This window comes from Oncorhynchus tshawytscha, linkage group LG16 (assembly GCF_018296145.1).
Source record: "Oncorhynchus tshawytscha isolate Ot180627B linkage group LG16, Otsh_v2.0, whole genome shotgun sequence".
Classification (NCBI taxonomy): Eukaryota; Metazoa; Chordata; class Actinopteri; order Salmoniformes; family Salmonidae; genus Oncorhynchus; species Oncorhynchus tshawytscha.
The window spans coordinates 75,008,490-75,031,672 of NC_056444.1; the positions used below are offsets into that span (position 1 = coordinate 75,008,490).

General features: G+C 43.0%; 1 protein-coding gene across 1 annotated transcript in view; it reads left to right on the forward strand.

Moving 5' to 3' along the window:
• Positions 1–19,130, forward strand: part of LOC112215232 (low-density lipoprotein receptor-related protein 1-like) — a 253,940-nt gene extending 234,810 nt beyond the window's left edge. The window contains exons 74-90 of the mRNA XM_042299627.1: positions 2–139; positions 317–454; positions 684–803; positions 2,837–3,123; positions 4,752–4,933; positions 5,328–5,434; positions 5,781–5,900; positions 6,161–6,337; positions 7,153–7,293; positions 7,451–7,624; positions 9,349–9,510; positions 10,384–10,558; positions 10,784–10,885; positions 14,015–14,088; positions 14,243–14,336; positions 16,799–16,943; positions 18,205–19,130. Of these exons, the coding sequence (XP_042155561.1) occupies positions 2–139; positions 317–454; positions 684–803; positions 2,837–3,123; positions 4,752–4,933; positions 5,328–5,434; positions 5,781–5,900; positions 6,161–6,337; positions 7,153–7,293; positions 7,451–7,624; positions 9,349–9,510; positions 10,384–10,558; positions 10,784–10,885; positions 14,015–14,088; positions 14,243–14,336; positions 16,799–16,943; positions 18,205–18,354 (2,486 nt within the window). The 3' untranslated portion in view covers positions 18,355–19,130. The remainder of the gene's footprint in view (position 1; positions 140–316; positions 455–683; positions 804–2,836; positions 3,124–4,751; positions 4,934–5,327; positions 5,435–5,780; positions 5,901–6,160; positions 6,338–7,152; positions 7,294–7,450; positions 7,625–9,348; positions 9,511–10,383; positions 10,559–10,783; positions 10,886–14,014; positions 14,089–14,242; positions 14,337–16,798; positions 16,944–18,204) is intronic.
• The last annotated feature ends 4,053 nt before the right edge of the window (positions 19,131–23,183 follow it).

Below are 23,183 nucleotides of genomic sequence, written 5' to 3' on the forward strand. Positions count from 1 at the left end.
GAGCCCCCTCCAGCCCAGCCTACCTGTGACAAGGATGAGTTCCTGTGTGCCAATGGCAGGTGCATCAGCTCCAGCCTGCGCTGTAACTTCTTCAATGACTGTGAGGACTATGGTTCAGATGAGATCCACTGCAAGACAGGTGACCCCAAGTTATGACTGGTTAACACATCACCATGTCTACCGTTCTAATGGCATGTTGGAGAAGACAGCGTTGGTTTCTTTTTCTCACACAATGTTCCGTTAACCTTCCAATGGCTCAACACTGTTGTGTATCAACGTTTTCTTCTCTGCCTGTGGTGTGTCTCTGACCCTGCAGTCACCAAGCTGAACAACTGCAGGAGTAACAGGACTCTGTGTGGGGACGGGGACGAGGCACACTGTGTCAGCAACCAGACAGACTCCTTCTGCTCCTGCAAACCAGGCTTCCAGAAGACTGAACATAACACCTGTGAAGGTACATTCCACACACCAGGATGTCTTCTACAGGGTCAAGCTTATTACACTATGTACACACATGTTACAAACAGTATCTACTGGGATATCTCACTTTCAATCCCATATCCCAAAATATCATCACAAGGTTACAAGCCCACATTTCATGTACACTCGCTCACTCAGAGCTCAACAGTATATTTCAAATATACTTACACTTACCTCAATTATTAACCCCTGACCCCTCTCAGATAGGAATGAGTGTAAGCAGTTTGGGGTGTGCTCCCACATGTGCAACAACACCAAGGGATCCTACAAGTGTAGCTGCCACAAACACTTCACCAGGATCAACGACACCTGCAAGGCTGACAGTAAGTAGCATATTCTTCTAGTAGTGTAGTGTTCTTCTAGTAGTGTAGTGTTCTTCTAGTAGTGTTCTTCTAGTAGTGTAGTGTTCTTCTAGTAGTGTAGTGTTCTTCTAGTAGTGTAGTGTTCTTCTAGTAGTGTAGTGTTCTTCTAGTAGTGTAGTGTTCTTCTAGTAGTGTAGTGTTCTTCTAGTAGTGTTCTTCTAGTAGTGTAGTGTTCTTCTAGTAGTGTAGTGTTCTTCTAGTAGTGTAGTGTTCTTCTAGTAGTGTAGTGTTCTTCTAGTAGTGTTCTTCTAGTAGTGTGGTGTTCTTCTAGTAGTGTTCTTCTAGTAGTGTAGTGTTCTTCTAGTAGAGTAGTGTCCTTCTAGTAGTGTGGTGTTCTTCTAGTAGTGTTCTTCTAGTAGTGTAGTGTTCTTCTAGTAGTGTGGTGTTCTTCTAGTAGTGTAGTGTTCTTCTAGTAGTGTTCTTCTAGTAGTGTAGTGTTCTTCTAGTAGTGTAGTGTTCTTCTAGTAGTGTCCTTCTAGTAGTGTAGTGTTCTTCTAGTAGTGTTCTTCTAGTAGTGTAGTGTTCTTCTAGTAGTGTAGTGTTCTTCTAGTAGTGTAGTGTTCTTCTAGTAGTGTTCTTCTAGTAGTGTAGTGTTCTTCTAGTAGAGTAGTGTCCTTCTAGTAGTGTAGTGTTCTTCTAGTAGTGTCCTTCTATCAGTGTAGTGTCCTTCTAGTAGTGTAGTGTTCTTCTAGTAGTGTAGTGTTCTTCTGGTAGTGTAGTGTTCTTCTAGTAGTGTAGTGTTCTTCTAGTAGTGTAGTGTTCTTCTAGTAGTGTAGTGTTCTTCTAGTAGTGTAGTGTTCTTCTAGTAGAGTAGTGTCCTTCTAGTAGTGTGGTGTTCTTCTAGTAGTGTTCTTCTAGTAGTGTAGTGTTCTTCTAGTAGTGTCCTTCTATCAGTGTAGTGTCCTTCTAGTAGTGTAGTGTTCTTCTAGTAGTGTAGTGTTCTTCTAGTAGTGTTCTTCTAGTAGTGTATTGTTCTTCTAGTAGTGTAGTGTTCTTCTAGTAGTGTAGTGTTCTTCTAGTAGTGTTCTTCTAGTGGTGTTCTTCTAGTAGTGTGGTGTTCTTCTAGTGGTGTAGTGTCCTTCTATCAGTGTAGTGTTCTTCTAGTAGTGTAGTGTTCTTCTAGTAGTGTAGTGTCCTTCTAGTAGTGTCCTTCTATCAGTGTAGTGTTCTTCTAGTAGTGTAGTGTTCTTCTAGTAGTGTAGTGTCCTTCTAGTAGTGTGGTGTTCTTCTAGTAGTGTAGTGTCCTTCTATCAGTGTAGTGTTCTTCTAGTAGTGTAGTGTTCTTCTAGTAGTGTAGTGTTCTTCTAGTAGGGTAGTGTCCTTCTAGTAGTGTCCTTCTATCAGTGTAGTGTTCTTCTAGTAGTGTAGTGTTCTTCTAGTAGTGTAGTGTTCTTCTAGTAGTGTAGTGTCCTTCTAGTAGTGTGGTGTTCTTCTAGTAGTGTGGTGTTCTTCTAGTAGTGTAGTGTTCTTCTAGTAGTGTGGTGTTCTTCTAGTGGTGTAGTGTCCTTCTATCAGTGTAGTGTAGTGTTCTTCTAGTAGTGTAGTGTTCTTCTAGTAGTGTAGTGTTTTTCTAGTAGTGTAGTGTCCTTCTAGTAGTGTGGTGTTCTAGTAGTGTAGTGTTCTTCTAGTAGTGTGGTGTTCTTCTAGTGGTGTAGTGTCCTTCTATCAGTGTAGTGTAGTGTTCTTCTAGTAGTGTAGTGTTCTTCTAGTAGTATAGTGTTCTTCTAGTAGTGTAGTGTCCTTCTAGTAGTGTGGTGTTCTTCTAGTAGTGTAGTGTTCTTTTAGTTGTGTAGTTTTCTTCTTCAAATCCTAAATACTTTGAAATAGTGTATTCTTAACCCTTCCTCAGCCACAATGAATGCATTGACATTTTCATGAATTCTCTGTCGAAGTTCTTTCTCCATTTCCTGACTCCTCTCTCCCTCCCTCCTGTACCACTCTCTCACTCTCTCTCCTTCCTCCCGCCCTTCAACCCTTCCCTCCGGTCTTTCCAGACCAGAACAGTAGCAGACAGGTGCTCTACATCGCTGATGACAACGAGATCCGCAGCCTGGACCCTGGCATGCCCAACTGGCGCTACGAGCAGAGCTTCCAGGGCGATGCCAACGTGCGCATCGATGCCATGGACCTGCACGTCAAGACCAACCGCATCTACTGGACCAACTGGCACACTGGCAGGATCTCCTCCTACGAGCTGCCTTCATCATCGTCATCTTCTGGCACATTGTCAAATACACGCCGTAACCGTCGCCATAGTGAGGGAGGTGTTACTACCCTGGAGGTGAGGCTTGAGTGACACTAACAGGAATGTACGCGTGCGCACACACACACACAAGGACACACACACTTACAGACATACTCACACACACATACTCACATGCCAGCAGCATACCACCCTACATACCACTGCTGGCTTGCTTCTGAAGCTAAGCAGGATTGGTCCTGGTCAGTCACTGCATGGGAGACCAGATGCTGCTGGAAGTGGTGTTGGAGGGCCTGTAAGAGGCACTCATTCCTCTGGTCTAAAAAATATCCCAATGCCCCAGGGCAGTATTTGGGGACACTGCCCTGTGTAGGGTGCCGTCTTTCCGACGTTAAACGGGTGTCCTGACTCTCTGAGGTCATTAAAGGTCCCATGGCACTTATTGTAAAAGTAGGGGAGTTAACCCTGGTGTCCTGGCTAAATTTCCAATCTGGCCCTCAAACCATCATGGTCATCTAATAATCCCCAGTTAACAATTGGCTCATTCATCCCCCTCCTCTCCCCTGTAACTATTCCCCAGGTCGTTGCTGTAAATGAGAACCTGTTCTCAGTCAACTTACCTGGTAAAATAATGGATACATTTAAAAAAATAAACATGTACACACTCACACATGTACACACACACAAACAGACACACACACTAAAACATGGGCACTGTTATGACGTCCTATGTGTGTGATACAATATAAGTAGAATGCAGTTAGTGCCAAGTCTCATAGTTCAGAAAGGTCTGTTATTTTCTGTTCACATCATAATGAGATGTACCTAAATATGCCTCTGTCACCTCTCCCTCTGACCAGATTGTAGGGCATCTAAACATGCCTCTGTCATCTCTCCCTCTGACCAGATTGTAGGGCATCTAAACATGCCACTGTCATCTCTCCCTCTGACCAGATTGTAGGGCATCTAAACATCCCACTGTCATCTCTCCCTCTGACCAGATTGTAGGGCATCTAAACATCCCACTGTCACCTCTCCCTCTGACCAGATTGTAGGGCATCTAAACATGCCTCTGTCACCTCTCCCTCTGACCAGATTGTAGGGCATCTAAACATCCCACTGTTATCTCTCCCTCTGACCAGATTGTAGGGCATCTAAACATGCCTCTGTCATCTCTCCCTCTGACCAGATTGTAGGGCATCTAAACATGCCTCTGTCACCTCTCCCTCTGACCAGATTGTAGGGCATCTAAACATCCCACTGTTATCTCTCCCTCTGACCAGATTGTAGGGCATCTAAACATCCCACTGTCACCTCTCCCTCTGACCAGATTGTAGGTCATCTAAACATGCCACTGTTATCTCTCCCTCTGACCAGATTGTAGGGCATCTAAACATCCCACTGTTATCTCTCCCTCTGACCAGATTGTAGGGCATCTAAACATGCCACTGTTATCTCTCCCTCTGACCAGATTGTAGGGCATCTAAACATCCCACTGTTATCTCTCCCTCTGACCAGATTGTAGGGCATCTAAACATCCCACTGTTATCTCTCCCTCTGACCAGATTGTAGGGCATCTAAACATGCCACTGTTATCTCTCCCTCTGACCAGATTGTAGGGCATCTAAACATGCCACTGTTATCTCTCCCTCTGACCAGATTGTAGGGCATCTAAACATCCCACTGTTATCTCTCCCTCTGACCAGATTGTAGGGCATCTAAACATGCCTCGAGGTATAGCGGTGGACTGGGTGGCTGGTAACCTGTACTGGACTGAATCTGGCAGAGATGTGATCGAGGTGGCCCAACTTTCAGGCCAACACCGCAAGACCCTAATCTCAGGCATGATAGACGAGCCTAACGCCATTGTAGTGGACCCCCAGAGAGGGTGAGATTTGTTTCTTTTATTGAACCTTTATTTAAATAGGCAAGTCAGTTAAGAATAAATTCTTATTTACAATGATGGCCTACCCCGGCCAAACCCTCCCCTAAACTGGACGACGCTGGGCCAATTGTGCACCGCCCTATGGGACTCCTGATCACAGCCGGTTGTGATACAGCCCTGGATCGAAGCTGGGTCTGTAGTGACGCCTCGAGCACCGCTGTACCACTCAGAGACTAGTACCATTTACCACTACTGAGCCAAGCCCAGCCAACCCCAGCTATATTGATTTGGCCTAGTTATGCATCCACCACTGTCCTGGAAAAGACAATGCGAAAATAAATGTAGGAAAAAAATTATAATAAAAAACTGTTTTGACTGCGTTTCTCTGTGTTCTCAGGACCCTGTACTGGGCCGACTGGGGAAACCACCCTAAGATTGAGACAGCAGCCATGGATGGAACCCTGAGACAGACCCTGGTCCATGAGAACATCCAGTGGCCCACAGGTCTGTATAGCATTAGTGTTGTAGCCTAACATTAGTATTAGCACTTAGCATTATACATAGCATTATGCCCTAGCATTAGCATAGTGGTGTAAGTGGTATCATACCTTCTTTCTGGTCACTGTTTGTGTTATCCATGTCCTCTTTAACCCTCCGCTCCTCCTTCCGCTCCTACTCCTCTTCCTCTACCACCACCTTCTCCTCTTCCTCTACCACCACCTCCTCCTTCCGCTCCTACTCCTCTTCCTCTACCACCACCTCCTCCTTCTCCTCTTCCTCTACCACCACCTCCTCCTTCCGCTCCTACTCCTCTTCCTCTACCACCACCTCCTCCTTCTCCTCTCTCCAGGTCTGGCGGTAGACTACTTCAATGAGCGCTTGTACTGGGCGGACGCTAAGCTCTCTGTTATCGGGAGCGTGCGACTCAACGGCTCCGACCCTGTCATCTCCGTCACAGGACTCAAAAACAGTTCAGTTCACTACACTAAACTACACTTATCTCAGGGCTGGGGTTCAGTGTAGTTTTATGAGGATACCACCCATCTTTGCTTCCTACTGAATTTTACATGGGTAACAATTTATGAATTAAAGGATAAGTTGTGAAATTGTATTTTCAAGCAAGATACAGTTGTCACTGTTTTACAGAGTGGGTTGGCCTTGTTCAGTTCTCAAAAGGACATAGTTAAGGCAGGATTAACAGTTCCTAACTCTCTCTCCTTCCATCCCCAGACCTGCTCCATCCGTTCAGCATCGACATCTTTGAGGACTACATATATGGCGTCACCTACATTAATAACTTTGTGTTCCGGGTCAACAAGTTTGGCAAGAGCCCCATGGAGAACCTGACCACTGGCATTAACCACGCCACAGACATAGTCCTTTACCACCGTTACAAACAACCAGAGAGTGAGTGGCTGTCTGCCTACACTATAGCTAATTTCTTTAAATGAAACCCTACTCCCCCATATAGTACACTTATTTTTGACCCCTATCAAACCACCACCGCTAAAAACCGGTAGAGAGTGTCTGTCTCTCTGTCTCTCTGTCTCTCTGTCTGTCTGTCTGTCTGTCTGTCTCTCTCTCTGTCTGTCTGTCTGTCTGTCTGTCTGTCTGTCTGTCTGTCTGTCTGTCTGTCTGTCTGTCTGTCTGTCTGTCTGTCTGTCTGTCTCTCTGTCTGTCTCTCTGTCTGGTCTGTCTGTCTGTCTGTCTGTCTGTCTGTCTGTCTGTCTGTCTGTCTGTCTGTCTGTCTGTCTGTCTGTCTGTCTGTCTGTCTGTCTGTCTGTCTGTCTGTCTGTCTGTCTGTCTGTCTGTCTGTCTGTCTGTCTGTCTGTCTGTCTGTGTCTCTCTCTCTCTCTCTCTCTCTCTCTAGCTGACTCTCTAGCTGACTCTCTCTCTAGGTGACTCTCTCTCTAGCTGACTCTCTGTCTGTGACACACTGTCCATTATATACAGTATTTAACTGTCCATTATATACAGTATTTAACTGTCCATTATATACAGTATTTAACTGTCCATTATATACAGTATTTAACTATCCATTATAAACAGTATTCCACATAGTGTTCTTGTTCAGACCCCTATTCCCCATAGTGCACTACTGTTGACATCTATTCCACATATGGTTCAGTGGAGTTTAACACATTTTAGTGACGCTTCTCTTGATCCTGTTCTGGTTCTTACTGTCTGTTATCCTTCTGTCTGTTCTCTCTCTGTGTCATTAGTGACCAACCCATGTGACAGGAAGAAGTGTGAATGGTTGTGTCTGCTCAGCCCCAGTGGTCCAGTCTGTACCTGTCCTAACGACCGCGTGGCTGAAAACGGCACATGTGTGGAAAGACCGCCTTCCACACGGTCTCCATTCTGTGAGTACACACGCCCCACTGGTCACACACTGGTTGAATCAACGTTGTTTTCATGTCATTTCAACAAAATTACGTGGACCAACATGGAATAGATGTTGAATTGACGTTTGGTGCCCAGTGGGACTCTTATCAATAACCTCTCCCCCTCTTCTCCCAGCTCCCCCGTCTGGGCCATGTACAGTCCAGTGCCTGAACGGGGGGAACTGTTTTCTGAACACCAGGCAGCAGGCTAAGTGTCAGTGCCAGCCCAGCTTCACTGGAGAGAGGTGTGAGGTCAACCAGTGTAGAGACTACTGTAAGAATGGAGGAGCCTGCACTGCCTCAGTCGTAGGTAGGTTACCTGAGCATATACAGTCCTTGGTGTGGCTGCAACTGGCAAACTAGTCTAGGTGCCGGTGGCAGCCATTTTCTATTGCAGACTGTAGGGGCTGCTTTAGGGGGACTGTGGGGACCCTATTGTGTGTTGATATTAATAGGAACCCTTCTAGGATTCAGCCCTATGTGTGTTAAGTGCACGTAAATGGGATGTAATTGCCTTTTTTTCTATGTGTGTTCTGACCTTGAAGGCTATTCACCCACTTGACTTCATTCCCTCATAATTCCACCTTTACGCGTGAGGAAACCATGAATAAGGCCAAGCAAGCTGCCGGTACTTGATTTTTGCACTGTAATTTATAAATTGATAAGAGCCATTGATAACAGCTAGGTAAATGTGCAATCCATTTAGAGAGTTGGATTGTAAATACACATAGCAATTGTTTTAGTAAAATGTTTCCTTATGATCACTGGAGACGAATGTGAGACCAGTCATGTGGAAGCAAACTGAAAATCATATCAACATGACATGTATTGCATGTTGCTGTCCCTTTTCCACAGTGAAGTGGGCTATAAATAGCTGTGCTGTTATTCAGAATTTGTGTGCCCTCGTAATTTGCGTGGATGAAATTTGGAGAGCCAAGCTATATATAGGCTTCTGTAGTGCTGAACCTGCTGAGTTGATGAATGCGCTTTACAACGTTTTCATTTATATGGCTTTTCTCCATTATTTTACAATGTGTATCATGATAAATATTAGCCACTATCGGGAGCCACCATCAGTAATACCCACATACATTTATAACTGTCACTTTCGTGTTCATTTCCTTCAATTTATAGCCTACATTTTGCTTCATTCCATTCCGTTGACCTTTTACCTCTGTCTCTTCTGTGTAGTTGTTCCTGAGGGAGGCTAGTGTTACTGGATCATCGTAGGTTAACGTTGTTTCATCATTTGGGACATGCAGCCTATTTGAATTATTATGGAACTCAGACCACACGTAACAGGTTAAACCTGGAGCCTGGCGCATGTTGTCGTACAGTTCCATGATTTAATGAGGATTCGAGTAGATTTATAGGACTACTGTTCCACCCTTATTGTACACTTTTCTCACCTTCCAAAATTCCATGAACTGAATTTGAATATGGCTACTTTCAGGATGAATCAAACCACTATCTTTGATTCATCAATGTAGTTTGTGTGTAAAGTCTCTCCAAACCATTCATATATACTTTCCTAACCCCAAAATGGCCTAAATCTACAAAATCTCAGTATTTTTAATCAGTTGGTGATGAAACGGAGACGAATATGCATTATATATATATATATATATATATATATATATATATATATATATAGATGGCTTTCTTTCATTGATCCCTATATTCTGAACCCGTTCTCTCAATGTGTTCTAGTGAGTCTGTCGACAAAATTCTAATTTAAGGTACAGCGTATTTAAAGGGATGGCTTAAGATAAATGTACTGAAAACCCTATTGAATGAAAACTCCACAAGAAAATCTGTTGGCCAGCAAGTGGGAGGGTTTTCAGTGGTTGAATTACATTTGTTCAGTGTATGCAAGGTAGACACACCTATAGAGTACACAACGCGCCTGCATTAGGTAAGTCTGAACACCAACTACTGAGAAAGTGCGTAGGAAAGGCGTTGATTTCCTAAATCTGAATTGGGCCCATTTTATTTAGATTTTTGTTCTTATTTAACATGACCCTTTGTTCCCAGGGTCCCCTACCTGCCGCTGTCTGAAGGGCTTCACGGGGCCCCAGTGTAAACTCCACACCTGTCAGGACTACTGTCATAATGGAGGCAACTGCACTGTATCCCAGGGCAACCAGCCCACCTGCCGCTGTCCGCCTGAGTATCTGGGAGACCAGTGTCAATACAGTGAGTGTGTAGTTTATAATGGGTTAATAAGGGATGATTTAAGCAACAATGCCAACCTTTTGAACATCTTGGCCATGTACTGTTATAACCTCCACCCGGCACAGCCAGAAGAGGACTGGCCACCCCTCAGAACCTGGTTCCTCTCTAGGTTTCTTCCTAGGTTCCTGCCATTCTAGGGAGTTTTTCCTAGCCACCGGGCTTATACATCTGCATTGCTTCCTGTTTGGGGTTTTAGGCTGGGTTTCTGTACAGCACTTTGTGACATTGGCTGATGTAAGACGGGCTTTATAAATACATTTGATTGATTGATCTGTGTAACAGTTTAACTAAATCTACAGTTCCTGTATTATAACAGAGTAACTAAATCTATAGTTCCTGTATTATGACAGAGTAACTAAATCTATAGTTCCTGTATTATAACAGAGTAACTAAATCTATAGTTCCTGTATTATGACAGAGTAACTAAATCTATAGTTCCTGTATTATAACAGACTAACTAAATCTATAGTTCCTGTATTATAACAGACTAACTAAATCTATAGTTCCTGTATTATAACAGACTAACTAAATCTATAGTTCCTGTATTATAACAGACTAACTAAATCTATAGTCCCTGTATTATAACAGACTAACTAAATCTATAGTTCCTGTATTATAACAGTGTAACTAAAGGTATACTTCCTGTATTTTCAGGTGCATCATTCATTCCTGTGATTTTTTCATTTCAATAACAATAATAATTTCTTCAATCCACTTTGTAATGTAATACTTAATCCCTAATCAGAAATGGTTGAAAAGAAGGAGAGTCATCCTCTGTGAGAAACTGACTGTAAGCCCCGTTTCCCTGGCTCTATCTTCTCATCACCCCTCCAGGTACATGTGAGGGTTACTGTGAGAACGAGGCCATGTGTCTGCAGACGGCCAATGCCACCAAGCTGTGTCGCTGTACCCCTCAGTTCCATGGACAGCTCTGTGAGCTGGACAAGTGTGAGTACTGTGGACCCAACGGCAAGTGTGTGCCCAAAGCCTCAGGAGAGGTCATGTGCAGGTAGGGGTCATACACACTACATATACAGAACACACACAAACATACATACACACACACATATTGTTCAGTCCATTCACACTCACACACACACGCATTTATCCTGGTGTTATCCTGTAAAGATTCAATCGAGTTCTGTTGGTTGTCTCTTTCTCTCTGTCTCTGTCTGTCTCTCTCTCTCTGTCTCTCTCTCTCTCTCTCTGTCTCTGTGTACCTGTCTATGTCCAGCTGTCCTAACGGTCGTACCCAGCCCAGCTGCTACACCTGTCTAGATTTCTGCACCAATGGACTCTGCTCTATCGAACCAGGCACACTACTGCCCCAGTGCAAGTAAGAATATGACCCCAATCACTCAGATGTACACCCACACACACTCAAGCTCATATGTGGTGTGTATTTAGGTATAACCTGTGTGGTGTGTATTTAGGTATAACCTGTGTGGTGTGTATTTAGGTATAACCTGTGTGGTGTGTATTTAGGTATAACCTGTGTGGTGTGTATTTAGGTGTAACCTGTGTGTTGTGTATTTAGGTGTAACCTGTGTGGTGTGTATTTAGGTGTAACCTGTGTGGTGTGTATTTAGGTATTACCTGTATGGTGTGTATTTAGGTATTACCTGTGTGGTGTGTATTTAGGTGTAACCTGTGTGGTGTGTATTTAGGTGTAACCTGTGTGGTGTGTATTTAGGTGTAACCTGTGTGGTGTGTATTTAGGTGTAACCTGTGTGGTGTGTATTTAGGTGCAACTGTCACAGTTGTAAATGAGAACTTGTTCTCAACTGGCCTACCTGGTTAAATAAAGGTGAAATAAAAATAAATAACGTGTGTGATGTGTATTTAGGTGTAACCTGTGTGATGTGTAACCTGTGTGATGTGTATTTAGGTGTAACCTGTGTGTTGTGTATTCAGGTGTAACCTGTGTGATGTGTATTTAGGTGTAACCTGTGTGTTGTGTTTTTAGGTGTAACCTGTGTGATGTGTATTTAGGTGTAACCTGTGTGATGTGTATTTAGGTGTAACCTGTGTGATGTGTATTTAGGTGTAACCTGTGTGATGTGTATTTAGGTGTAACCTGCGTGGTGTGTATTTAGGTATAAACTGCGTGATGTGTATTTAGGTGTAACCTGTGTGATGTGTATTTAGGTGTAACCTGTGTGATGTGTATTTAGGTGTAACCTGTGTGATGTGTATTTAGGTGTAACCTGTGTGATGTGTATTTAGGTAACCTGTTGATGTGTGTAACCTGTGTGATGTGTATTTAGGTGTAACCTGTGTGATGTGTGTATTTAGGTGTAACCTGTGTGATGTGTATTTAGGTGTAACCTGTGTGATGTGTATTTAGGTGTAACCTGTGTGATGTGTATTTAGGTGTAACCTGTGTGATGTGTATTTAGGTGTAACCTGTGTGATGTGTATTTAGGGTGGAGATTTAGGGTAACCTGATGTGAAGTCACTGTGTGATGTGTATCCTGTGTGATGTGTATTTAGGTGTAACCTGTGTGATGTGTATTTAGGTGTAACCTGTGTGATGTGTATTTAGTAACCTGTGTGATGTGTATTTAGGTGTAACCTGTGTGTGTATGTGTATTTGTGAGTGTATTTAGTGTAACCTGTGTGATGTGTATTTAGGTGTAACCTGTGTGATGTGTATTTAGGTGTAACCTGTGTGATGTGTATTTAGGTGTTCTGTGTGATGTGTATTTAGGTGTGGAGAGGGTATCGATGTGAAGTCACTGCCTCTCCTGTGTGATGTGTATTTAGGTGTAACCTGTGTGATGTGTATTTAGGTGTAACCTGTGTGATGTGTATTTAGGTGTAACCTGTGTGATGTGTATTTAGGTGTAACCTGTGTGATGTGTATTTAGGTGTAACCTGTGTGATGTGTATTTAGGTGTAACCTGTGTGATGTGTATTTAGGTATAACCTGTGTGATGTGTATTTAGGTGTAACCTGTGTGATGTGTATTTAGGTATAACCTGTGTGATGTGTATTTAGGTGTAACCTGTGTGATGTGTATTTAGGTGTAACCTGTGTGATGTGTATTTAGGTGTAACCTGTGTGATGTGTATTTAGGTGTAACCTGTGTGATGTGTATTTAGGTGTAACCTGTGTGATGTGTATTTAGGTGTAACCTGTGTGATGTGTATTTAGGTGTTCTATAGGGTGGAGGGGGTATCGATGTGAAGTCACTGCCTCTCCTGTGTGATGTGTATTTAGGTGTAACCTGTGTGATGTGTATTTAGTGTAACCTGTGTGATTTATTTAGGTGTAACCTGTGTGATGTGTATTTAGGTGTAACCTGTGTGATGTGTATTTAGGTGTAACCTGTGTGATGTGTATTTAGGTGTAACCTGTGTGATGTGTATTGTGTGTGATGTGTATTTAGGTGTAACCTGTAATTTAGGTGTAACCTGTGTGATGTGTATTTAGGTGTAACCTGTGTGATGTGTATTTAGGTGTAACCTGTGTGATGTGTATTTAGGTATAACCTGTGTGATGTGTATTTAGGTGTAACCTGTGTGATGTGTATTTAGGTGTTCTATAGGGTGGAGAGGGTATCGATGTGAAGTCACTGCCTCTCCTGTGTGATGTGTATTTAGGTGTAACCTGTGTGATGTGTATTTAGGTGTAACCTGTGTGATGTGTATTTAGGTGTAACCTGTGTGATGTGTATTTAGGTGTAACCTGTGTGATGTGTATTTAGGTGTAACCTGTGTGATGTGTATTTAGGTGTAACCTGTGTGATGTGTATTTAGGTGTAACCTGTGTGATGTGTATTTAGGTGTAACCTGTGTGATGTGTATTTAGGTGTAACCTGTGTGATGTGTATTTAGGTATAACCTGTGTGATGTGTATTTAGGTTAACCTGTGTGATGTGTATTTAGGTGTAACCTGTGTGATGTGTATTTAGGTGTAACCTGTGTGATGTGTATTTAGGTGTGATGTGTATTTAGGTGTAACCTGTGTGATGTGTATTTAGGTGTAACCTGTGTGATGTGTATTTAGGTGTAACCTGTGTGATGTGTATTTAGGTGTTCTATAGGGTGGAGGGGGTATCGATGTGAAGTCACTGCCTCTCCTGTGTGATGTGTATTTAGGTGTAACCTGTGTGATGTGTATTTAGGTGTAACCTGTGTGATGTGTATTTAGGTGTTCTATAGGGTGGAGGGGGTATCGATGTGTGATGTGTATTTAGGTGTAACCTGTGTGATGTGTAACCTTTGTGTATTTAGGTGTTCTATAGGGTGGAGGGGTACCACTGTGTGATGTGTATTTAGGTGTAACCTGTGTGATGTGTATTTAGGTGTAACCTGTGTGATGTGTATTTAGGTGTAACCTGTGTGATGTGTATTTAGGTGTAACCTGTGTGATGTGTATTTAGGTGTAACCTGTGTGATGTGTATTTAGGTATAACCTGTGTGATGTGTATTTAGGTGTAACCTGTGTGATGTGTATTTAGGTGTTCTATAGGGTGGAGAGGGTATCGATGTGAAGTCACTGCCTCTCCTGTGGACTCTCCTGAATCCAGTGGAAGTAAGTTACTGTAGTTACTTTATAGTCTCTTTACAGTGTCGGTGAAATACATTTTATAACTACATATTATAACACAATACATGTTATAAACTGTCTGAGCTCATTGGTCGGTGTTGCATATTTCTCATTGATGGGTGTGTTGCTCTCTCTGCAGGTTCTGCCTCCACAATCATCCCAGTGCTGCTGCTGTTATTACTGGCGCTGCTGGTTGTCGGCGCCATCTTTTGGTACAAGAGGAGAATGCGTGGGTGAGTAGAGTAGACAACCTTTGTGTTGAGACTGGGTGTGAGAGGTCCCACTCATTCGGTCAAACTCAAATGTATTTTACACCTCATCTGTACCTCCCACCATCTCTCTCTCTCTGTATATATATATATATACAGTGGGGAGAACAAGTATTTGATACACTGCCAATTTTGCAGGTTTTCCTACTTACAAAGCATGTAGAGGTCTGTCATTTTTATCATAGGTACATTTCAACTGTGAGAGACGGAATCTAAAACAAAAATCCAGAAAATCACATTGTATGATTTTTAAGTAATTAATTAGCATTTTATTGCATGACATAAGTATTTGATCACCTACCAACCAGTAAGAATTCCGGCTCACTCAGACCTGTTAGTTTTTCTTTAAGAAGCCCTCCTGTTCTCCACTCATTACCTGTATTAACTGCACCTGTTTGAACTCGTTACCTGTATAAAAGACTCCTGTCCACACACTCAATCAAACAGATTCCAACCTCTCCACAATGGCCAAGACCAGAGAGCTGTGTAAGGACATCAGGGATAAAATTGTAGACCTGCACAAGGCTGGGATGGGCTACAGGACAATAGGCAAGCAGCTTGGTGAGAAGGCAACAACTGTTGGCGCAATTATTAGAAAATGGAAGAAGTTCAAGATGACGGTCAATCACCCTCGGACTGGGGCTCCATGCAAGATCTCACCTTGTGGGGCATCAATGATCATGAGGAAGGTGAGGGATCAGCCCAGAACTACATGGCAGGACCTGGTCAATGACCTGAAGAGAGCTGGGACCACAGTCTCAAAGAAAACCATTAGTAACACACTACGCCGTCATGGATTAAAATCCTGCAGCGTACGCAAGGTCCCCCTGCTCAAGCCAGCGCATGTCCAGGCCCGTCTGAAGTTTGCCAATGACCATCTGGATGATCCAGAGGAGGAATGGGAGAAGGTCATGTGGTCTGATGAGACAAAAATAGAGCTTTTTGGTCTAAACTCCACTAGCTGTGTTTGGAGGAAGAAGAAGGAGGAGTACAATCCCAAGAACACCCTCCCAACAGTGAAGCATGGAGGTGGAAACATCATTCTTTGGGGATGCTGTTCTGCAAAGGGGACATGACAACTGCACCGTATTGAGGGGAGGATGGATGGGGCCATGTATCGCGAGATCTTGGCCAACAACCTCCTTCCCTCAGTAAGAGCATTGAAGATAGGTCGTGGCTGGGTCTTCCAGCATGACAACGACCCGAAACACACAGCCAGGGCAACTAAGGAGTGGCTCCGTAAGAAGCATCTCAAGGTCCTGGAGTGGCCTAGCCAGTCTCCAGACCTGAACCCAATAGAAAATCTTGAAAGTCCGTATTGCCCAGCGACAGCCCCGAAACCTGAAGGATCTGGAGAAGGTCTGTATGGAGGAATGGGCCAAAATCCCTGCTGCAGTTGTGTGCAAACCTGGTCAAGAACTACAGGAAATGTATGATCTCTGTAATTGCAAACAAAGGTTTCTGTACCAAATATTAAGCTCTGCTTTTCTGATGTATCAAATACTTATGTCATGCAATAAAATGCAAATTAATTACTTAAAAATCATACAATGTGATTTTCTGGATTTTTGATTTAGATTCCGTCTCTCACAGTTGAAGTGTACCTATGATTTAAAAAAAATGACAGACCTCTACATGCTTTGTAAGTAGGAAATCCTGCAAAATCGGCAGAGTATCAAATACTTGTTCTCCCCACTGTGTATATATATATATATATATATATTTTATTATCTCTCTCTCTTTTGTGGATAACCACCTCTTTCCTGTCCCCCAGGTCGGTATGGCTGGGCAAACGCTCCCGACATTCTCGGTAACTTAATAGGGTCACATGTAACACGTCTCCCCTTCCCCCTTCTCCTCCCTCTCCCCAAAGCCTCATCTAAGCCACCATCTTGTCTGTGGGTTCAGTGACAGTCCTCCATTTTGCTGGCCTTTCTGTAGTAGAGTCTATCTGTCCCTGCCTGCTCTCTCCTGTTTAGTACAGGGTTTCCCACCCAGGAACACGGGGGGCTATTGACAGATTGACTGGTTCTTCCCGACACATTCATACCTTTCCCTGTCTACATATATTACAGTGATGATTCTGTGCCTGCATTGTAGAAGTGGAACATTTGCGTTGTGGAAAATCCAGCATTTACCAGGATAGACACTGGATGTGTCCAAATGGACTTTTGAAAAAAGCTCATTTGATTTGTCAATTTACCGGGGTTCTGTGTTGCCTTGACTGTGTGGAAACGTTTTAATGTACTGTACATGTAGCTGGTGGTGTGATGGTTTGCTGTATGCTGGACTTTTCTATCCTATCAGTGGCTTGAACCAAGGCTCTCAGCACTTTCAGTGTGTGTTCCTGTGTTGTGGCTACGTCTCTGCTAATGTTGAAGTGTTGAGAGGACACAAACTGTGTGTGTGTGTGTGTGTGTGCGCAGTGCTAAGGGCTTTCAGCACCACAGGATGACCAACGGGGCCATGAATGTGGAGATAGGGAACCCAGCCTATAAGATCTACGAAGGGGAGCCAGACGACGATGCTGGGGAACTCCTGGATTCAGACTTCGCTTTAGACCCAGATAAGGTATCACATACACATACTCTTACACCCAGTCGCATGTTCATTAGGTATACCCATCTACTACCGGGTCACACCCTCCTTTGCCTCCAGAACAGCCTGAATTCTCAGGGGAATGGAAATGTTGCCAGGAAAACATTCCCCACACCTTTGCCACCAGCCTTTACCATTGACACCAGGCAGGATGGCTCTGCCATCAGCATGATGCAACACGAACCAGGATTCGTCATACCAGGCAATATTTTTCCAGTCCTCAAGTGTCCGAGTTGTGTGTTCCAAGATGCTGTTCTGCACACCACTGTTGTACTGCGCTGTTCTTTGTTTGTGGCCCACCTGTTAGTTTGCACGATTCTTGCCATTCTCTCATCAACAAGCTGTTTTCGCCCACAGGACTGCCGCTGACTGGATGTTTTTTGTTTGTTGCACCATACTCGGTGAACCCTAGATACTTTTGTGTGTGAAAAGCCCAGGAGGCCGGCCCCTGACACCGACAATCATGCAGTACTACACTCAAAGTTGGTTAGGTCATTCGTTTTCCCCATTCTCACGTTCAATCGAGCAGTAACTGAGTGCCTCGATGCCTCTCTGCCTGCTTTATAAAGCAAGCCACTGTCTGTAAGAGCGAACCATTTTTGTGAAGGGGGGGGTGTACCTAATAAACTGGTGTATATTCACAATTGACCAACCCTAAACACTTTAACACTTATTTTAACACTCAGGTTATTTGTTTTTATACTTGTTTTAACACTCAGGTTATTTGTTTTTATACTTATTTTAACACTCAGGTTATTTGTTTTTATACTTATTTTAACACTCGGGTTATTTGTTTTTATACTTGTTTTAAGATTCAGGTTACTTGTTTTAACACTGCAGCACTTGTTAGCTCATAGTTATTAATTTGTCATTGACACATTAAATGTAGACTCAGCGATATGCCGTAGATGCAGAAAGTAAACAGCACAGTGGGTCAATTTCCACAACAACTGAGTGTTGAAGCGTGAGGCTCAACTTCTCCTCTGTTTTGGTCCCATGTCTACCACATTGTAAAGGCCTGATGTGAACCCGTGCAGCTGCACAGATACTGTGTGAGAGCCAAGGCTTGTATCTCGCTCATATCAATATCTGCAGTGCTGCTCGTTGGTAGACTTTCGCTGAGTGTACCTTTTAAATCTTTTTTCTGCACTCCATAATACTCTGCAATGAAACCAAATTTAGGACCTTGTGTGCTCTTTGTCCAACCATTATTTCATTATTTTCATCCCTGCAGCCCACCAACTTCACCAACCCAGTGTACGCCACCCTGTACATGGGAGCCCACAACAGCCGCAACTCCTTGGCTAGTACAGACGAGAAGAAAGAGTTACTCTCACAGGTGGACGATGGGGAGGACGAGGACATGAGTGACCCGCTGGCATAGAGGTCAGGGGTCAGGCACGCCCGAGCCACGTCTGGACCACGCCCACATGCCTTTTACCAATCAAGAAAAGCATCAAAAGGAAGAAAGAGAGAGAGAACACTGTATAAAATGTATACATTGAAGGACTACTTTTGTATGTGATTGCAGTATTATTTTTTGTTCTTTTGAGAAAAAGGAAAATTTGCCTAATCAGAAAAAGGAGGAACCATTTCATAGATTTTTTCATTCAACTCATTTTATTTTGCTCACCTTCCTCCCCCCCTTGCTACTGTCACTCCCCCTTCACCCCTTGATCCATATAGCCACTACCTCTATGTAAAGGTGTAGAGAAAAACAAACAGCAGTTAGTTCACTTTGTATAAATTGTGTAGGGAAAAAACATTGTTCTATTTCAGAGAAGTTTGTTTGTGAAAGACCTGGAAGAAAAGAGGATGTAAAGTTTAATAGTCAGTAGTCAGTTCTGATTGCCAATTGACGCTGGTTTGGTTTATGTGTTACTTTCTGTGCCATCTATCTCTACTGCTTGAAGTGTACAGTATATCAATAGAATGGTGTAGAATGAGAACACGGCTGTTGGAACCAAAAGTGTTCTGGAACTGGAACAGGAACCACATGGCAGAGTAAGTCAGCATCACAAATACTAATATCCATTCTGTTGAAAACTATGTTCCAAGTGATTGTCTTTTTTCTCCTTGCACAGAAGACTAAAAGTGTGTGTGTGTGTGTGTATATGTGTGTATATGTGTGTGTGTATATATATATATATATTTTTTTATATATATATATATACACACATATACACTACATGACCAAAAGTATGTGGACCCCAGCTCATCGAACATCTCATTCGAAAATCATGGGCATTAATATGGAATTGGTCCTCCCTATAACAGTCTCCACTCTTCTGGGAAGGCTTTCCACTAGATGTTGGAACATTGCTGCTGGGACTTGCTTCCATTCAGCCAAAAGAGCATTAGTGACGTTGGGCGATTAGGCCTGGCTCGCAGTCGGCATTCCAATTCATCCCAAAGGTGTTCGGTGGGGTTGAGGTCAGGGCTCTGTGCAGGCCAGTCAAGTTCTTCCACACCAATCTCGACAAACGTTTTCTGTATGGACTTCGCTTTGTGCACACGGGCATTGCCATACTGAAACAGGAAATGGCCTTCCGCAAACTGTTGCCACAAAGTTGGAAGCACAGGATCGTCTAGAATGTCATTGTATGCTGTAGTGTTAAGATTTCCCTTCACTGGAACTAAGGAGCCTAACCCATGAAAAACAGCCCCAGACCATTATTCCTCCTCCACCTAAATGTACAGTTGGCACTATGCATTCAGGCAGGTAGCATTCTCCTGGCATCTGCCAAACCCAGATTCGTCCGTCGGACTGCCAGATGGTAAAGAGTGATTCGTCACTCCAGAGAACGTGTTTCCACTGCTCCAGAGACCAATGGCGGTGAGCTTTACACCAGTCCAGCCGACGCTTGGCATTGCACATGGTGATCTTAGGCTTGTCTGCGGCTGCTCGGTCATGGAAACACATTTCATGAAGCTCCCGACAAACAGCTCTTGTGCTGACGTTACTTCCAGAGGCAGTTTGGAACTCGGTAGTGAGTGTTGCAACTGTGGACAGCCAATGTTTACATGCTACGCGCTTCAGCACTTGGCGGTCCCGTTCTGTGAGCTTGTGTGGCCTACCACAGACGTTTTTGCTCCAAGATATTTCCACTTCACAATAATAGCACTCACAGTTGACCGGGGCACCACTAGCAGGGCAGAAATGTGACGAACTGACTTGTTGGAAAGGTGGCATCCTATGATGGTGCTACTTTGAAAGTCACTGAGCTCTTCAATAAGGTTGTTTTACTGCAAATGTTTCTCTGTAGAGATTGCATGGCTTTGCTCTCGATTTTGTACACCTGTCAGCAACAGGTGTGGCTGAAATAGCTGAATCGACTAATTGAAAGGTTGTCCACATACTTTTGTATATATAGTGTATATTTATACACATATACAGTACCAGTCAAAAGTTTGGACACACCTATTCATTCAAGGGTTTTTCTTTATTTTTACTATTTTCTACATTGTATAATAATTGCGAGACATCAAAACAATGAAATAACACGTATTGAATCATGTAGTAACCAAAAAAGTGTTTAAAAAAATCAAAATATATTTTATATTTGAGATTCTTCAAAGTAGCCACCCTTTGCGTTGATGACAGCTTTGCACACTCTTGGCATTCTTTCAACCAGCTTCATGAGGTAGTCACCTGGAATGTATTTCAATTGACAGGTGTGCCTTGTTAAAAGTTAATTTGTGGAATTTATTTCCTTGTTAATGCGTTTGAGCCAATCAGTTGTGTTGTGACAAGGTAGAGGTGGTATACAGAAGATAGCCCTATTTGGTAAAAGACCAAGTCCGTATTATGGCAAGCTCAAATAAGCAAAGAGAAACAACAGTTCATCATTACTTTAAGACATGAAGGTCAGTCAATCTGCAAAGTTTCAAGAACTTTGAAGGTTTCTTCAAGTGCTGTCGCAAAAACCATCAAGCGCTATGATGAAACTGGCTCTCATGAGGACTGCCACAGGAAAGGAAGACCCAGAGTTACCTCTGCTGCAGAGGAAAGGTTCATTAGAGTTAACTGCCCCTCAGATTGCAGCCCAAATAAATGCTTCACAGAGTTCAAGTAATAGACACATCTCAATATCAACTGTTCAGAGGAGACTGCGTGAGTCAGGCCTTCATGGTCAAATTGCTGCAAAGAAACCACTACTAAAGGACACCAATATGAAGAGACTTGCTTGGGCCAAGAAACACAAGCAATGGACATTAGACTGGTGTAAATCTGTCTTTTGTTTGATGACTCCAAAGTTTTGATTTTTGGTTCCAACCACCATGTCTTTGTGAGACGCGGAGTAGGTGAACGTATGATTTCCACGGGTGTGGTTCCCACCGTGAAGCATAGAGGAGGAGTTGTGATGGTGTGGGGTCACTTTGCTGTCTGTGATTTATTTAGAATTCAAGGCACACTTAACCAGCATAGCTACCACGCCATTCTGCTACGATACGGCATCCAATCTGGTTTGCCCTTAGGGGGTATATCATTTGTTTTTCAACAGGACAATGACCCAACACAGCTCCAGGCTGTGTAAGGGCTATTTTAACAAGAAGGAGAGTGATGGAGTACTGCATCAGATGACCTGGCCTCCACAATCACCCCACCTCAACTCAATTGAAATGGTTTGGGATGAGTTGGACCACAGAGTGAAGGAAAAGCAGCCAACAATTGCTCAGCATATGTGGGAACTCCTTCAAGGCTGTAGGAAAAGCATTCCAGGTGAAGCTGGTTGAGAGAATGCCAAGAGTGTGTGCAAAGCTGTCATCAAGGAAAAGGGTGGCTACTTTAAAGGAACTCAAATATAACATATATTTTGATTTGTTTAACACTTTTTGGGTTACTACATGATTCTATATATGTTATTTCATAGTCTTGATGTCTTCCCTATTATTCTACAATGTAGAAAATAGTTAAAATAAAGAAAAAGCCTTGAATGAGTAGGTGTGCCCAAACTTTTGACTGGTACTGTATATACATATATATATAAACCTATTAACAAAGTGTCTTCAAAATGTACCCAGGAATACAAACATGTCTGTATTATGTTTTAGCTCGTTTTCTTTTTTAGTCTTGTATAATTGACCAGCTAAATGTGCTTAATGAATGAAGGTAATGGAGTGTGTAATGTGTTGGAGGAAGATGATTGTATTAAAGCAGACATTCCAGGATGAAGATTCAGGGGATGGAAGTAACTGAGGCCATTGGGGTATGAGAGGACATGTTTTGGGGTAACCCAGAATGTGTGTAGAGGGCCATGATGTGAGAGGATGCATATTGGGGACCAGAGGGACCATCTCAGTGACTGTTTAGTACAATTTCAACTGTAAACTGTCAGCCTGGTGATTGGCAGTTTTAGCAACAAGCAAGACTCTGTGAACGCCTGACATGGCTGAAACAAACCATTTACGATAAAACAACAAGCTGACGATGCTTTTGTCTTTGTCTGTGATTGTAAACATACTTTCAGGAGAGGCCAGAGAGCCAGTTGTTTCATGGGGGAAATTTTAAAACAACAATGTTATGTGTTTTTAATGTTTGTAATAATTACATCATGCCTATGTAATTTCAGTTTCTGCTCATTGTAAGTGCATTCCTCAGGAGTTTAGGATTGTTAGCCTCCTGATTAGCATCGCCTCTGCCTTGCTGCTAACGCTAGTTATGCTATGGCATTGTTGAATACTCGTTTCTGATTGGCTTGAAGGGCATTCTAGAGCGTGCATTATTTCCCTATAACGCACAGTATAATTCAAAGGCTATGAAGTTCATTCTTATGTTCTATTTTTATTTTTTATTGCTGCTTTTGAAAGCAAAATTCGAATGAAAAACATTGTTGGTATTGTTGAATTTATAATAGCAAGCTAGGATGATGGTTTGGTTAGCTAAACTAGCACGTCTGTTTGATTACCATGGCAACTACTGTATCTAGCTAGCTAGTAAACTTGCTAACTTCTTCAGTGCATGTTATTACATTTCTACTGGCAAATGAACACGTATCTAGAGGCAATTATGTTCATTTATAGCCATGGTATAAAAGGGATACTCAACTCAGCGCTCAATGCGTTCTCTGGAAAATAATACAACCCCGTGGAAGGTGAGTTCCACTCCGCTAACGTGTCGTGGAACACACCTTCCACGTCGTGCACTATTTTCCAAGGAACGCATAGCCCCTCGTTGATTATCCCTTACCTATCTGTTTGTCTGTCTGTCTG